At 41.1% G+C, this 17535-nt stretch overlaps 1 protein-coding gene across 2 annotated transcripts in view; it reads left to right on the top strand.

The window, feature by feature from the left end:
- The window catches only part of LOC128696998 (macrophage mannose receptor 1), a 291694-nt gene that overhangs the window by 190437 nt on the left and 83722 nt on the right, over window positions 1-17535 (top strand). For both annotated transcript variants that reach the window (XM_070095183.1, XM_070095184.1), the window contains one exon: window positions 5335-5405. In XM_070095183.1, the coding sequence (XP_069951284.1) occupies window positions 5335-5405 (71 nt within the window). The remainder of the gene's footprint in view (window positions 1-5334; window positions 5406-17535) is intronic.

Here is a 17535-nt window from a genome sequence, read left to right as displayed (position 1 = left end):
TTAAACTGTCCAAACATAGATCTACATTTTTTCAACATTTGAAAGTATGTAAAAAAAGTAGGTTTTTTTTTTTTTTTTTACATTTGAAAACATGTAAAAAAACTTTGATCTACATTTTTTTTTTTTTGTTATACAGTGGACCCCCGCATACCGTTGGCCTTACATAACGTTAAATCCGCATACCGATACATTTTATCGCTAAGATTTTGCCTCGTATACCGCTAAAAATCCGCTCAACGCTGTTCGTCCGAGACACGTCTATGTGAGGCCTGAGCAGCCTCACATGTTCCGCCGGTGGCATTGTTTACAAGCCAGCCTCCGCGGTAACATCCAAGCATACAATCGTAACATTTCGTATTATTACAGTGTTTTTGGTGATTTTATCTGCAAAATAAGTGACCATGGGCCCCAAGAAAGCTTCTAGTGCCAACCCTGTGGTAAAAAGGGTGAGAAATATTATCGAAATACTGTGGTACCATGGTCAACTGCTGATGCTGCTGCTGCTGCTGCTGTAGCACTGTCAGCTGCTGCTGCTGCTGTAGCACCATCAGCTGCTGCTGCTGCTGTACCACCGTCAGCTGCTGCTGCTGCTGTTGTAGTACCGTCTGCTGCTGCTGTAGCATTGTCTGCTGCTGCTGTAGCACTGTCAGCTGCTGCTGCTGCTGTAGCACTGTCAGCTGCTGGTGCTGCTGTAGCACTGTCAGCTGCTGCTGCTGCTGTACCACCATCAGCTGCTGCTGCTGCTGCTGTAGTACCGTCTGCTGCTGCTGCTGCTGTAGTACCGTCTGCTGCTGCTGTAGCATCGTCTCCTGCTGCTGTAGCACTGTCAGCTGCTGCAGCACTGTCAGCTGCTGCTGCTGCTGTTGTAGCACTGTCAGCTGCTGCTGCTGCTGCTGTAGCACTGTCAGCTGCTGCTGCTGTAGCACTGTCAGCTGCTGCTGCTGTAGCACTGTCAGCTGCTGCTGCTGCTGCTGCTGCTGTAGCACCGTTGTTGGTGTGGCTTATTGAGAATACCAAGAAACAATTAACCCCAGAGGGTTAGCCACCCAGGATAACCCAAAAAAGTGTGTCATCGAAGACTGTCTAACTTATTTCCATTGGGGTCCTTAATCTTGTCTCCCAGGATGCAACCCACACCAGTCGACTAACACCCAGGTGAACAGGGAAAAACGCCTGGAACTAGTGCTCATATTGGTGAATTTAAAGCCAGCAAAGGTTGGTTTGAGAGATTTAAGAATCGCTGTTGCTGGATCAGTCAGCTGTTGCTAGATCAGTCAGCTGTTGCTGGACCAGTCAGCTGTTGCTGGACCAGTCAGCTGTTGCTGGACCAGTCAGCTGTTGCTGGACCAGTCAGCTGTTGCTGGACCAGTCAGCTGTTGCTGGATCAGTCAGCTGTTGCTGGATCAGTCAGCTGTTGCTGGACCAGTCAGCTGTTGCTGGACCAGTCAGCTGTTGCTGGACCAGTCAGCTGTTGCTGGACCAGTCAGCTGTTGCTGGACCAGTCAGCTGCTGCTGCACCACGATTAGCTGCTGTTGCACCATCAGCTGTCTCTGAACATGACTCATCCCGAACCTGTCCATCCAGCCTGAGCGCCTGCCTTGCCGTCATTGTTTACAAGCCAGGGTGGCCGGTTGCATGCATACATTCGATACATTTTGTATTATTCCATTATTTATAGTGCTTGTAACTGCTAAATAAGCCACCATGGGCCCAAAGAAAGCTTCTAGTGCCAACCCTGTGGTAAAAAGGGTGATAAATACTATCGTACCACAGTCAGCTGCTGCTGCACCACAGCTGCTGCTGCACCACAGCTGCAGCTGCACCATGGTCAGCTGTTGCTGCAGCCAGTTGCTGCTGCACCATGGTCAGCTGCACCACAGCTGTTGTTGCTGCACCACCATCAGCTGTATTACTCGAAGATGTGGAGAGAGTGTTGTTGGTGTGGCTTAACGTGAAACAATTACCGAGAAACAATTAACCCCGGAGGGTTAGCCACCCAGGATAACCCAAGAAAGTCAGTGCATCATCGAGGACTCTAACTTATTTCCATTGGGGTCCTTAATCTTGTCTCCCAGGATGCAACCCACACCAGTCAACTAACACCCAGATGAACAGGGAAAAATGCCTGGAACTAGTGCTCATGTTGGTGAATTTAAAGCCAGCAAAGGTTGGTTTGAGAGATTTAAGAATCGTAGTGACATACAGTGTGATAAGGCCTGTTCTGGAAGAAAATGCCAAACAGGACCTACAGTACTCAGGAGGAAAAGGCACTCCCAGGACACAGTGTCTCGTCAGTCATTGCTGCATCTTCAATAAAGGTAAGTGTCATTTATTCTTCATTTAGTAGAGTAGTACATGCACAATATATACTGTGCATGTACTACTCTACTATTGTGCATGTATCCTTCTCTTTGTGTGTAGGAAAATGTATATTTCATGTGGTAAAATTTTTTTTCATACTTTTGGGTGTCTTGCACGGATTAATTTGATTTACATTATTTCTTATGGGGAAAATTCATTCGCATAACGATAATTTCGCATAACAATGAGCTCTCATGAACGGATTAATATCGTTATGCGGGGGTCCACTGTATTTGAAAATATGTAAAAAAAGGTAGATCTACTTTTGGAGCATTACACATATGAACGTAGATCTGCTTGGACAGTTTAAGGGTTAATATACCAGCAAGTATGTTAATAAGACAAAATATGTGATTTATGGCATTTTATTGAGAAAACGTTTCATCCACCAGGAACTTAAACCGTACTTAGGATCTTCTTTCAAGTGAGAATTGACAAAATCTGTTGCGGACAAAACTTAGTAAAACGCCATTAACCGCATATTGATTACTTATTTGTAGCTACAGGAGCTGAAATTAACTTGTGATGTCCCATCTACTGTATTAAGTCTTATGAAGTTTTTATAGCTGCTGGTGGTTGTAGCCATTAATATCTCCTTGTGTAAATCTTTTCTTTGATCTGCTACTGTTAGTGAGACAATCCTTCTACTGAACTGGTATTGCCAATTTTGTATTTATGTGTAACACTGTCTTTTCACTCTCATAGGATGAATTGTTGTAGAATAAACTGGTTTAAATACTTCAAAAAATATAATAATTTATGGAATTTCAAGGTTAATAAGAGAACATCATGATGGTAAATTTTAAATCACGTTAAAAATGTCAGATGATATTTGGGTAAGGTGGATGAGGATAAATAAAATACAAATTTTGTTATGTTGAAGAGAGGAATGTTTGTACAGGAGTGCCCCACTTATACAGCAAGTTAGGTTCTAGGCTACTGTTGTAAAGTGAAAATCACTGTCAAGTTAAACATAGCCTTTTTTGAACATTAAAATGGTATAAAATACCGACAGGTTGTTAGGTAAGACACATATGCAACAGTTAGGTATCTTTATTATGAAACGTTTCGCCTACACAGTAGGCTTCTTCAGTCAAGTACAGAAAAGTTGATAGAAGCAGAAGATACTTGAAGACGATGTAATCAGTCCATCACCCTTAAAGTTTTGAGGTGGTCAGTCCCTCAGTCTGGAGAAGAGCATTGTCCCATAGTATGAAACAATATTGTTTCATACTATGGGACAATGCTCTTCTCCAGACTGAGGGACTGACCACCTCATAACTTTAAGGGTGATGGACTGATTACATCGTCTTCAAGTATCTTCTGCTTCTATCAACTTTTCTGTACTTGACTGAAGAAGCCTACTGTGTAGGCGAAACGTTTCATAATAAAGATACCTAACTGTTGCATATGTGTCTTACCTAATAGCCTTTTTTGTTGTTGTTGTTATTGTTCATTTTCAAATGCACATAAAAACCTGATAACTTGCTTACTTCTTCTTTCTTTCAACACACCGGCCGTATCCCACCGAGGCGGGGTGGCCCAAAAGGAAAAACGAAAGTTTCTCCTTTTACATTTAGTAATATATACAGGAGAAGAGGTTACTAGCCCCTTGCTCCCGGCATTTTAGTTGCCTCTTACAACACGCATGGCTTACGGAGGAAGAATTCTGTTCCACTTCCCCATGGAGATAAGAGGAAATAAACAAGAATAAGAACTAGAAAGAAAATAGAAGAAAACCCAGAGGGGTGTGTATATATGTGCTTGTACATGTATGTGTAGTGTGACCTAAGTGTAAGTAGAAGTAGCAAGACGTACCTGAAATCTTGCATGTTCATGAGACAGAAAAAAGGACACCAGCAATCCTACCATCATGTAAAACAATTACAGGCTTTCGTTTTACACTCACTTGGCAGGACGGTAGTACCTCCCTGGGCGGTTGCTGTCTACCAACCTACTACCTATAAACTTGCTTACGCTATCATATATTAAGTGAGCAATAGAGCTAGGCTTAAAATATGCATGTACAGTACACACATTACTTACCTTAAAATATTTTCGTCCTTAGCTTATAGTGAGTGGTGAATATATTTATTGTAGGCAGAATGGGTATAATTGAAAACTGCTGCATTAGCAAATGCAATGTAAAGCAGGGACCCACCTGTATATGATGGTTTATAATGTAAATGGTTTGTTATAAAGTTTTGGATGTGTGCAACGAATGAATAGCATGTTTATAAGAGATCTAGAGAAAGCGTAATGGTCAGCAGGTTATTTAATTATCCTAAAAAGATAAAAGTAACCCAAAAAATAATATCCATGCACACAAACAAGTACTACAACATAAATAAAAAACCATTTACCTTAGATTAAAATATCTTGCATCAGTTAAAAATCATATCAACTTGTTTATATTAAAAGGATCCCTCCAAATTTCTGATAGATTGTTATAGGTACGTCTGTATTGTAAAAGAAATGAGACTGAAATAGAAATGTTGAAGTTTATGAAAATTTAATGTAGCACAGTCTGCATCCTACCAAAAGTTAGAGAAAGATGTGCAAGTGCACTCACAGGCAGGTGGTTGTGAGGCATGTGTGCTCTATCCTCACTCTAGAGTCATCTCATAATAACAAATCTACAGAAGAAGAGATCAAACTCTCCATCCAGTCAAACTCAATATAATTTATTATTTGTAAGGAGCATCAGGTCATATGAAAACCATTAACATTGAATGATGGAGGTAAGGAAAGTGTGATTTTGAGAGTAGTGAATATTTATGTTGAAATGCAGTACGAACCTAACATAATATGTGAACTATTTTATTGTTTTTATAAACTATCTGGGAAGATAGCTATTGAATGAGTGACAGTAAATGCATTTTCTTTGAATCACCCTATTGGTGGATGAAAATAGTCTATGCAACAAAACAAAAATGTGTTCAGGAATCACTTAACACTATATCTGATGACAGATTGCCTGGCATGAGTGACCACACCTTCTACAAGTCTGTGTGGGTCGGCCTTAGGATGGGGTCAGAGTCAGGTAAGAAGCAATAATTTCCAAGACACTTAACATGGAAAGTCTGTATTATACAGTGTTTAACCCACAGTGGGGCTTTATCAAATACCTGTACTTTTTTGTACTCAAGTTTTTTTTTTTTTTCATCAACAAGTTGGCCGCCTCCCACCGAGGCAGGGTGACCCAAAAAGAAAGAAAATCCCTAAAAAGAAAATACTTTCATCATCAGTCAACACTTTCACCTCACTCATACATAATCACTGTCTTTGCAGAGGTGCTCAGATATGATAGTTTAGAAGTCCCTCCAAACTGTCAATATCCTAGACCCCTTCTTTAAAGTGCAGGCATTGTATTTTCCATTTCCAGGACTCAAGTCAAGCTAACTCTATAATAACCGGTTTCCCTGAATCCCTTCACTAAATATTACCCTGCTCACACTCCAACAGCTCGTCAAGTCCCAAAAACCATTCGTCTCCATTTACTGCTATCTAACATTTTATTATTATCACACTGGCCAATTCCCACCAAGGCAGGGTGGCCCGAAAAAGAAAAACTTTCACCATCATTCACTCCATCACTGTCTTGCCAGAAGGGTGCTTTACACTACAGTTTTTAAACTGCAACATTAACACCCCTCCTTCAGAGTGCAGGCACTGTACTTCCCATCTCCAAGACTCAAGTCCGGCCTGCCGGTTTCCCTGAACCCCTTCATAAATGTTACTTTGCTCACACTCCAACAGCACGTCAAATATTAAAAACCATTTGTCTCCATTCATTCCTATCAAACACGCCCATGCATGCTTGCTGGAAGTCAAAGCCCCTAGCACACAAAACCTCCTTGACCCCCTCCCTCCAACCTTTCCTAGGCCGACCCCTACCCCGCCTTCCTTCCACTACAGACTGATACACTCTTGAAGTCACTCTGTTTCGCTCCATTCTCTCTACATGTCCGAACCACCTCAACAACCCTTCCTCAGCCCTCTGGACAACAGTTTTGGTAATCCCGCACCTCCTCCTAACTTCCAAACTACGAATTCTCTGCATTATATTCACACCACACATTGCCCTCAGACATGACATCTCCACTGCCTCCAGCCTTCTCCTCGCTGCAACATTCATCACCCATGCTTCACACCCGTATAAGAGCGTTGGTAAAACTATACTCTCATACATTCCCCTCTTTGCCTCCAAGGACAAAGTTCTTTGTCTCTACAGACTCCTAAGTGCACCACTCACCCTTTTCCCCTCATCAATTCTATGATTCACCTCATCTTTCATAGACCCATCCGCTGACACGTCCACTCCCAAATATCTGAATACATTCACCTTGTCCATACTCTCTCCCTCCAATCTGATATCCAATCTTTCATCACCTAATCTTTTTGTTATCCTCATAACCTTACTCTTTCCTGTATTCACTTTTAATTTTCTTCTTTTGCACACCGTACCAAATTCATCCACCAATCTCTGCAACTTCTCTTCAGAATCTCCCAAGAGCACAGTGTCATCAGCAAAGAGCAACTGTGACAACTCCCACTTTGTGTGATTCTTTATCTTTTAACTCCATGCCTCTTGCCAAGACCCTCGCATTTACTTCTCTTACAACCCCATCTATAAATATATTAAACAACCACGGTGACATCACACATCCTTGTCTAAGGCCTACTTTTACTGGGAAATAATTTCCCTCTTTCCTACATACTCTAACTTGAGCCTCACTATCCTCGTAAAAACTCTTCACTACTTTCAGTAACCTACCTCCTACACCATACACCTGTAGCATCTGCCACATTGCCCCCCTATCCACCTTGTCATACGCCTTTTCCAAATCCATAAATGCCACAAAGACCTCTTTAGCCTTATCTAAATACTGTTCACTTATACAGTGGACCCCCGCATACCGTTGGCCTTACATAACGTTAAATCCGCATACCGCTACATTTTATCACCAAGATTTTGCCTCGCATACCGCTAAAAAACTCGCTCAACGCTGTTCGTCCGAGACGCGTCTAATGTGCGCCCTTAGCCAGCCTCACATGTTCCGCCGGTGGCATTGTTTACCAGCCAGCCTCCACGGTAACATCCAAGCATACAATCGGAACATTTCGTATTATTACAGTGTTTCTGGTGATTTTATCTGCAAAATAAGTGACCATGGGCCCCAAGAAAGCTTCTAGTGCCAACCCTTCAGGAATAAGGGTGAGAATTACTATAGAGATGAAGAAAGAGATCATTGATAAGTATGAAAGTGGAGTGCTTGTCTCCGAGCTGGCCAGGTTGTATAGTAAACCCCAATCAACCATCGCTACTATTGTGGGCAACAAAAAGGCAATCAAGGAAGCTGTTCTTGCCGAAGGTTTAACTGTGTTTTCGAAACAGAGATCGCAAGTGATGGAAGATGTTGAGAGACTGTTATTGGTGTGGATAAATGAGAAACAGATAGCAGGAGATAGCATCTCTCAAGTGATCATAAGTGAAAAGGCTAGGAAGTTGCATGAGGATTTAATTAAAAAAATGCCTGCAACTAGGGATGATGTGAGTGAATTTAAGGCCAGCAAAGGTTGGTTTGAGAGATTTAAGAGGCGTAGTGGCATACATAGTGTGATAAGGCATGGTGAGGCTGCCAGTTCGGACCACAAAGCAGCTGAAAAATATGTGCAGGAATTCAAGGAGTACATAGAAACTGAAGGACTGAAACCTGAACAAGTGTTTAATTGTGATGAAACAGGCCTGTTTTGGAAGAAAATGCCAAGCAGGACCTACATTACTCAGGAGGAAAAGGCACTCCCAGGACATAAGCCTATGAAAGACAGGCTTACTCTGTTGATGTGTTCCAATGCTACTGGTGATTGCAAAGTGAAGCCTTTATTAGTGTATCACTCTGAAACTCCCAGACCATTCAGGCAAAAGAATGTCCTCAAGGAAAATTTGTGTGTGCTGTGGAGGGCAAACAGTAAGGCATGGGTCACTAGGGACTTTTTCTATGACTGGTTACACCATGCATTTGCCCCCAATGTGAAAGATTACCTAACTGAAAAGAAATTAGAAATTAAGTGCCTCCTGGTGTTAGACAATGCCCCTGGTCATCCTACAGACGTGGCAGAGCGACTTTATGGGGACATGAAATTCATTAAGGTGAAGTTTTTGCCTCCTAATACCACTCCTCTCCTGCAGCCCATGGATCAGTAGGTTATTGCAAACTTCAAAAAACTGTACACAAAAGCTCTGTTTGAAAGGTGCTTTGTAGTGACCTCAGAAACTCAACTGACTCTAAGAGACTTTTGGAGAGATCACTTTAATATCCTCAATTGTGTAAACCTTATAGGTAAGGCTTGGGAGGGAGTGACTAAGAGGACCTTGAACTCTGTTTGGAAGAAACTGTGGCCAGAATGTGTAGACCAAAGGGATTTTGAAGGGTTTCAGGCTAACCCTGAGAATCCTATGCCAGTTGAGGAATCCATTATGGCATTGGGAAAATCCTTGGGGTTGGAGGTTAGTGGGGATGATGTGGAAGAGTTGGTGGAGGAGGACAATGAAGAACTAACCACTGATGAGCTGATAGATCAACTTCAACAGCAAGAGGCCAGACCTGAGGAAACTGGTTCGAAGGAGGGGAGAGAGAAATTGAAGAAATTGCCTACTACAAAGATTAAGGAAATCTGTGCAAAGTGGCTTGAAGTGCAAACCTTCATGGATGAAAATCACCCTCACACAGCTATTGCAAGCTGTGCTGGTGACTATTACACTGACAATGTTGTGAAACACTTTAGGGAAGTCATAAAGGAACGAGAGGTACAGGCCACTATGGACAGATATGTTGTGCGACAGAACTCCAGTGACTCTGAAGCTGGTCCTAGTGGCATTAAAAGAAGGGAAGTAACCCCAGAAAAGGACTTGACACCTCAAGTCTTAATGGAAGGGGATTCCCCTTCTAAACACTAACACTCTCTCCTCCCATCCCATCAATCATCACCAGATCTTCAATAAAAGTAAGTGTCATGTAATTGTGCATGCCTTTTTCAGTTTGTGTGTATTAAAATTAATATTTCATGTGGTAAAATGTTTTTTTTTTCATACTTTGGGGTGTCTTGCACGGATTAATTTGATTTCCATTATTTCTTATGGGAAAAATTCATTCGCATAACGATAATTTCGCATAACAATGAGCTCTCTTGCACGGATTAGTATCGCTATGCGGGGGTCCACTGTATGTTTCACTGTATACACCTGGCCCACACACCCCCTACCTTTCCTAAAGCCTCCTTGTTCATCTGCTATCCTATTCTCCGTCTTACTTTTAATTCTTTCAATAATAACTCTACCATACACTTTACCAGGTATACTCAACAGACTTATTATTATTTTTTATTATTGCACTGGCCGATTCCCACCAAGGCAGGGTGGCCCGAAAAAGAAAAACTTTCACCATCATTCACTCCATCACTGTCTTGCCAGAAGGTGTCTTACACTACAGTTTTTAAACTGCAACATTAACACCCCTCCTTCAGAGTGCAGGCACTGTACTTCCCATCTCCAGGACTCAAGTCCGGCCTGCCGGTTTCCCTGAACCCCTTCATAAATGTTAATTTGCTCACACTCCAACAGCACGTCAAGTATTAAAAACCATTTGTCTCTATTCACTCCTATCAAACACGCTCACGCATGCCTGCTGGAAGTCCAAGCCCCTCGCACACAAAACCTCCTTTACCCCCTCCCTCCAATCTTTCCTAGGCCGACCCCTACCCCGCCTTCCTTCCACTACAGACTGATACACTCTTGAAGTCATTATGTTTCGCTCCATTCTCTCTACATGTCCGAACCACCTCAACAACCCTTCCTCAGCACTCTGGACAACAGTTTTGGTAATCCCGCACCTCCTCCTAACTTCCAAACTACGAATTCTCTGCATTATATTCACACCACACATTGCCCTCAGACATGACATCTCCACTGTCTCCAGCCTTCTCCTCGCTGCAACATTCATCACCCATGCTTCACACCCATATAAGAGCGTTGGTAAAACTATCCTCTTATACATTCCCCTCTTTGCCTCCAAGGACAAAGTTCTTTGTCTCCACAGACTCCTAAGTGCACCACTCACCCTTTTCCCCTCATCAATTTGTTGTTGGTGTGGATCGAAGAGAAAGAGTAAGTAGGAGATAGTGTTGTGCAGTCCATATTTTGTGGCATGACGATCTCATAAAGAAACTGCCTGAAACAAGTGCTGATGTAATTGAATTTAAAGCCAGCAAAGGCTGGTTTGAAAAATTGAAGAAGCGAAGTGGCATACACAGACAAACAAGCGGCTGAAAAGTTCGTGCGGGAATTCAAATGTTATGTAGAGGCTTAAAAATTCCAACCCCAACATGTGTTCACTTGTGATGAAACAGGCCTGTTTGGGGAGAAAATGCCAAAGAGGACCTACATTACGCAGGAGGAAAAGGCACTCCCAGAACACAAGCCTATGAAAGACAGGGTATCCCTCTTGTTGTGTGGTAATGCTAGTGGGGATTTCAAAGTGAAGCCTTTACTTGTGTATCACTCTGAAAATCCCAGAGTGTTCAAGAAAAGCAGTGTTGTCAAGAGTATATTGTGTGTGATGTGGAAGGCTAACAGTAGGGCATGGGTCACTAGGGAAATTTTCCTGGAATGGTTCAATGAAGTGTTTGGCTTGAGTGTGAAGAAATACTTCCTGGATAATAAATTGCCACTCCAGTGCCTCCTGTTAATGGACAATGCTCCTGCTCATCCTCCAGACTTGCAAGACCAATTGTCTAAGGAATTCAGTTTTGTAACAGTGAAGTTCTTGCCTCCTAACACCACTCCTCTCATCCAGCCCATGGACCAGCAGATCATTGCAAACTTCAAAAAACTGTACACCAAAGCAATGTTTCAGAGGTGTTTTGACATAACTTCAGACTCTGAATTGACCCTAAGAGAGTTCTGGAAGAATCACTTCAATATCTTCCACTGCATGGGCCTTATAGATAAGGCTTGGCAAGGAGTGACTTCCAGGACGATGAACTCTGCTTGGGGAAAATTGTGGCCAGATTGTGTCCAAAAGAAGGATTTTGAAGGGTTTGAGGCTGACCCTGTCGACCCTACACCTGTTGTGCAATCAACTGTGGCATTGGGGAATTCCATGGGGTTGGATGTGAGTGGCCAGGATGTGGAAGAGTTGGTGGAGGACCACAATGAAGAGCTAACCACTGATGAGCTGCAAGAACTTCATCTGCAACAGCAACAGACCACAGTTGAGAAAATTGCTACAGAGGAAGAGGAAGAGAGATGGAAGAAAGTGCCTTCTTAAAAGATTAAGGAGATTTACACAGTGTGGACTAATGTGCATTCATTTGTGGAGGAACATCACCCTGGAAAAGTTGTTGCAATCCATGCTGGTGACTTTTACAATGACAGTACAGTACCATGTCCCATTTTAGACAAATCTTAAAAAGACACCAGAAATAGATCTATCTGGACAGATATTTTGTGCGATAGGGATCCAGTGACTCTCGAGCTGGTCCTAGTGGCATTAACCCCTTGACTGTTTCAGTCGTATATATACGTCTTATGAGCCACCGTGTTTGACGTATATGTAATCATAAATTCTAGCAGCTTCAAATCAAGCAGGAGAAAGTTGGTAGGCCCATATGTGAGAGAGTGAGTCTGTATGGTCAGTGTGCACCAAATAAAAAAAATCCTGCAGCACGCAGTGCATAATGAGAAAAAAAAAACTCCGACCATTTTTTTAATTATAATGCCAACTTTGTGGTCTATTTTCGTATAGTATTTATTGTTGTTTTCTCGTTTTCTTGGTCTCATTTGATAGAATGGAAAACATTTTATAGGAACAGAGGTGATGTTGATTGGCTTTACTATGAAAAGAACCTTGAAATGGAGCTCAAAGTAGGGGAAATGTTTGATTTTGCCGATGTTCCAAAGTAAACAAATGAAGTCATTTTCCAATGAATGTCCAAGTAGCCATTCTAATATGCAGTCATGAATGGGTTGACATTATTTATACAATTAATACAATATTGCAGTAGTCTGCATAACAGTAAATCTTCTATTTTTTTGTTTGAATAAAAATTCAAAATAGAAAGCAAGAGTAATATCAGAGGGGCCTGGAGACATGACTGATAAAACAAAGAAAATGTTATTTTAGGGCCAGGAATGTCTGCATTGTTCATTCTGGACTCTATTTTGAAATTGTCATATTTTTTAATTTTTGTGTAATTGGCCAAATTGCAAATTTCTGATCACATTATTGGGTAGTTGAAATCGGTAAATGGGCAGTTTCTTGTACTCATTCGATAGAAAAAATGGAGTTCTAAAGAAATAGCTATGAGTTTGGTCGACTGGAACAATGGAATTAACCAAAAATAGGGCTCAAAGTGGGCAAAATCACCAATTTGTAAATATCGCCGAGGTTGCTAACTTTGCGAGAGTGTAATTCCATCAGTTTTCCATCAAATTTCATTCTTTTGGTGTCATTACAATCGGGAAAAGATTCTCTATCATTTCATAAGAAAAAATAATTTTTTTTTCGGAAATTTTTCGACACCTCAGGATTTGGGGTTGTGACAGTCAAGGGGTTAAAAAACAAAGAGGCTAATGACACCAGATAAAGACTTGATACCTAGAGTTCTTATGGAGGGGGATTCCCCTTCCAAAGAATAACCTCTCTTCTCTGTCCCCTCCTCCCTGTCTTCCTTCCAGCAACAACAACCTTCAATAAAGGTAAGTGTCATGTGTAATGTTCATTCTTTTGTACATGTAAATATATATTTAAGGTAAAAAAAAAATTTTTTGTTGATACCTCTGGGCGTTAGGAACGTATTAATTCCACTTACATTATTTCTTATGGGGAAAATTGTTTCCGTTTTGGTTGATTTCAGTTTTGGCCAATGGTTCTGGAATGGATTAAACACGAAAACTGAGGGTCCACTGTATATCACTGACTGCCATATCTCGTTGTCTCTGAGTAATATCTCTGTCGCCATCTCAGAGAACTATTTATATCTCATTGTTGAAATATAAATTGATGCAGTACTTCATGGGACTCAAGAATTTGTAAAATAAATATGGTATTGTAGTTTCACATAATATAGTTCTACTGTCTTCCATTTATGTCCTTGAATTTATATTGATAAATTCACTAGATGACGAAATGTCTACAATAAAGATACCCAAGTGTTGCACATGTCTCTAATTTTCATAAGTAATATATAAATAAGCCCTGCTGAGCATTTTGTCAGTGTGAATCTATGGGTCATTCAGCATGAGGGGTGGAGGCTCAGTCCTTTGTCCATTAATTGCAAGACACAACCTGAGAAATAAAAATAAGTAAAATTTCCTTAATGTAACTTTTTTTTTCCTTTTTTTTTTTGGAGCGGGGGGGGGGCGAAGTACCACCTATTGTGCTAATTGGGAACCCTTAGTCTCATAGAAGAGAATAACCATTCTCATCTTTACTGACGTTCATCTGTTGACAGTCGCATCATATCTGTACCACCATCATATCGCCTGTACCAGTGCTAACGAGAGGGAAACACAGGAGACATCGTCAAATCAACAGTACAAAACTCCAAGGTTATAGGTCGGATATCCCTCAGTGCCAGTCGTGAGAAAGAAGTGAATAGTTAAACAGTCAAGGTTAATGTTTTAGTAGCTGACCTATATTCAGCTGACCAGTGTACAGTGAGAGAATCATAGCAGAAAACGCCAAATATAACTATAAACTCAAGGAAAGTCAGGTTGTAGGTGGCGTTACTCCCCTCAGTGTTTTAAAAATGGCTGAGTCAGCAGAACAGGTCAGGCAGTCAGCAACACCACACAACCCCCGATAAATGGAATTGAGGGGGATTTGGAAGGATAAAACCATGGATTAAACCTTTCTGATCTACCAGAATGGAAAGGAGTTAGAAGTTAATTGGGGAAGCCAGACTGTGAAGTGAGATAGGAAGGGGAGTGTGTAATAAGGGGTTAACTGTAAGGGTTTTGTGAAGTTAAGGGAAAAGTGAGCAGTGAAGAGGGTTTTGAAGAGGAAATTTTACTAGTAATTCAGTGGTGATTGCTAAAGCAGATACTAAGTGTACTAGGGACTGGAAAAGAGAAATAAATATTATTGTATATGAGTAAAAGAGCGAAGAGTGAAAATGGCAGGCATTAGGGGGGTACAGGCTGCCATAATTATATTTATATTTCTTCTTCAATTCCATGAAGAAAGAAATCAGTCATGGGGGCTGGAAAAGGTGAATGGAGTAACAGCGCCCTGGACAGTAAAAGCCCAACAGTTGCCATCCTACCAGAAAAGTAAATGTCACTATCGCTGCAAGGTATGGCAACACCGCATACCCAAACAAAAACAGTGGCACACAGCTCTTATTGTAGCGCTCTTAAGTGGTGATATCCAAATTAATCCAGGACCTCAAACTAATGTGCAGAGGCAAAACAGACAGATAAATGACGGCGATAATGACGGTCTAGTAGCTAGGAATGATAACCTTAACTCCTTATGTAATGCATACATAGGTCAATGTGAGACAATACAGCCATTATTATCTCAAACACTACCAAACAGGTGCATACACTGTACTAAAGTACGCATGAAAAACAGAAAAGGCACCTTATGTAAAATGTGTAAGGGGTGGGTGCATGATGGATGTATGTACAGTTATAGCAACGGTGCCAGAATTCATTTTGTGTGTAACAAATGCACTTTGGCACAGTTACCCTTTAGCAGTGATGACATTGATTTACCTAATTTTAATACAAATGACCCATTGCCATATATTGATGATTATGATTGTTTTATGAAAACAGGCCTTCACTTTATTCATGTCAATGCAAGATCACTTCTTCCTAAATTGGCAGAGATTAGGATTCTAGCTAACAAAATCAGGGTGGCAGTTATAACCATCTCTGAATCTTGGTTGGATGATACGGTGACTGACGACGAGGTCAAAATAGATGGTTACAATATAAAACGCTTAGATAGGAACAGAAAGGGTGGTGGAGTATGTGCCTACATTAGAAATGACTTAGCTTACAACCCAAGACCTGATTTAAATAACAATAAACTGGAGATTCTATGGTTTGAAGTGCTGCTTCCTAAGACCAAACCCATCTTAGTAGGAACTAGTTACCGCCCTCCTACCCAGGACCAGTTCTTAGAAGACTTTTCCAGAGTCTTGTCCGGAGTTGAAAACAATTGCGAGACAATAATACTGGGCGACTTCAATATCTGTTTTCAGCAGCAAAATAACGGGCTATGCAAAAGGTATAAGCAAAGGTATAAGCAAATTAATACTCCAACCCGGATCACACAGTTCTCAGCCACCCTAATTGACCACATACTTTGTAACTGCTCTGAGAACATTAGTCAGTCAGGCGTCATTACCACAGGTCTTAGTGATCATTTCATCATTTACTGCACCAGGAAAATCACTAGGGATAGGATAGGCCTACACAGGACAATAAAACTGAGGTCAACTAGAAACTACAGTAAAGAAACACTGGTAAATAGGCTACACAATTGTGACTGGACAGAGATAACAAGTTGCACGGACGTAAACGATGCCTGGGAAAAATTCAAAACAATGTTCACTACCATCCTTGATAATATTGCACCAGTTAAAGAGGTTAGGATTAAACGAAGAACTGAACCCTGGATGAATACTGAGATATTAGATAATATGAAATTCAGAGACCAGCTGCTAAAAAGATTTAAAGCAAACAGACAGGATATTGCAGCACTAAATGAATTCCAAAGGGTGAGGAACAGAGTACAGAGACTTATAAAAGGAGCAAAGGCAAAGCACTACTGCTCAAAAATTGAAGAGTATAAGCATAACCCCAGAAAGCTCTGGCAACAACTAAAACAGTTGGGGTATAGCCATACGCCAGTAGATAGGTCTAACATAGTACTCACTATCGATAACGAGGTATGCCACAAAACATCTAAGGTGGCAAATTGCTTTAATTCATACTACACATCTGTTGCATCAACACTAGTAAGTAAACTACCAGCTGCATCAAATACCTTTAACACAGACTCTGATAAGTTTCAAACATACTATACCAATAAAGGGTAGCCCCAAACAGTTGTCAACTAGTAAGTGTATCTCATGACTTTATTCAAAAAGAACTAAGCAGGTTAAACCCAACTAAGAGCACAGGCCCTGATAACATCCCGTGTAAGTTCCTAAAAGGTGCTTCTGAACTGTCAATCCCTATTGCTCACATAATAAATCTATCAATCACCACTAATACCGTACCGGAGGGGTTCAAGGAGGCCAGAGTTACTCCTATCTTCAAGAAAAATAGTAGGTCTGATGTAAGCAACTATAGGCCTGTTAGTATACTCAGTATAATATCTAAAATTCTAGAGAGGGCGGTGTATTCTCAAGTAGTTAAGTACCTTAATGACAACAACATTCTCCATAGCTATCAATCGGGCTTTAGAAGATCCTACTCAACCGACACCTCCCTTATTAATCTGATGGATTACCTGAGAACTGAAATGTCAAAGGGGAACCTCATAGATATGGTAACCTTAGACCTGCAAAAGGCCTTTGATACTGTCAACCACAATATATTATGTAATAAACTTCAAGCTATCGGTATAGGTTCTGTAGACTGGTTTAAGTCCTACCTTAGCAACAGGAGACAAATAGTCAAAATCAACAAAACAGAATCAGAACCCCTGCCGATAACATGTGGAGTTCCCCAAGGTAGTATTCTGGGTCCCTTATTATTCTTATGTTATGTCAATGATATGCCTATCAGTGTCAAGTGCAAACTCCTACTGTATGCAGATGACAGTGCTCTGTTAGTGTCAGGTAAAGACCCACAAGATATTGCTAATGTTTTAACACTGGAACTGGAGTCCTGCAGCAAATGGTTAGTAGACAACAAACTATCATTACACCTAGGGAAAACTGAAGCCATTCTCTTTGGCATGAAACATAAACTGAGAAGGGTAAATAATTTTAATGTTCAATGTAATGGGGAGCCCATCACTTTGGTTTCATCAGTAAAATATTTGGGAATCCCCTTTGACCCATGCATGTCAGGAGAATTGATAGGGAACAGTGTAGTAAAGAAAGCGAATGCCAGACTGAAGTTCCTGTATAGACAAGCACAGTGTCTA

The sequence above is a fragment of the Cherax quadricarinatus genome, chromosome 49 (genome assembly GCF_038502225.1).
Source record: "Cherax quadricarinatus isolate ZL_2023a chromosome 49, ASM3850222v1, whole genome shotgun sequence".
Classification (NCBI taxonomy): domain Eukaryota; kingdom Metazoa; phylum Arthropoda; class Malacostraca; order Decapoda; family Parastacidae; genus Cherax; species Cherax quadricarinatus.
The sequence above is the reverse complement of the archived record's forward strand: the minus strand, read 5'-3'. Positions and strand labels throughout refer to the sequence as shown.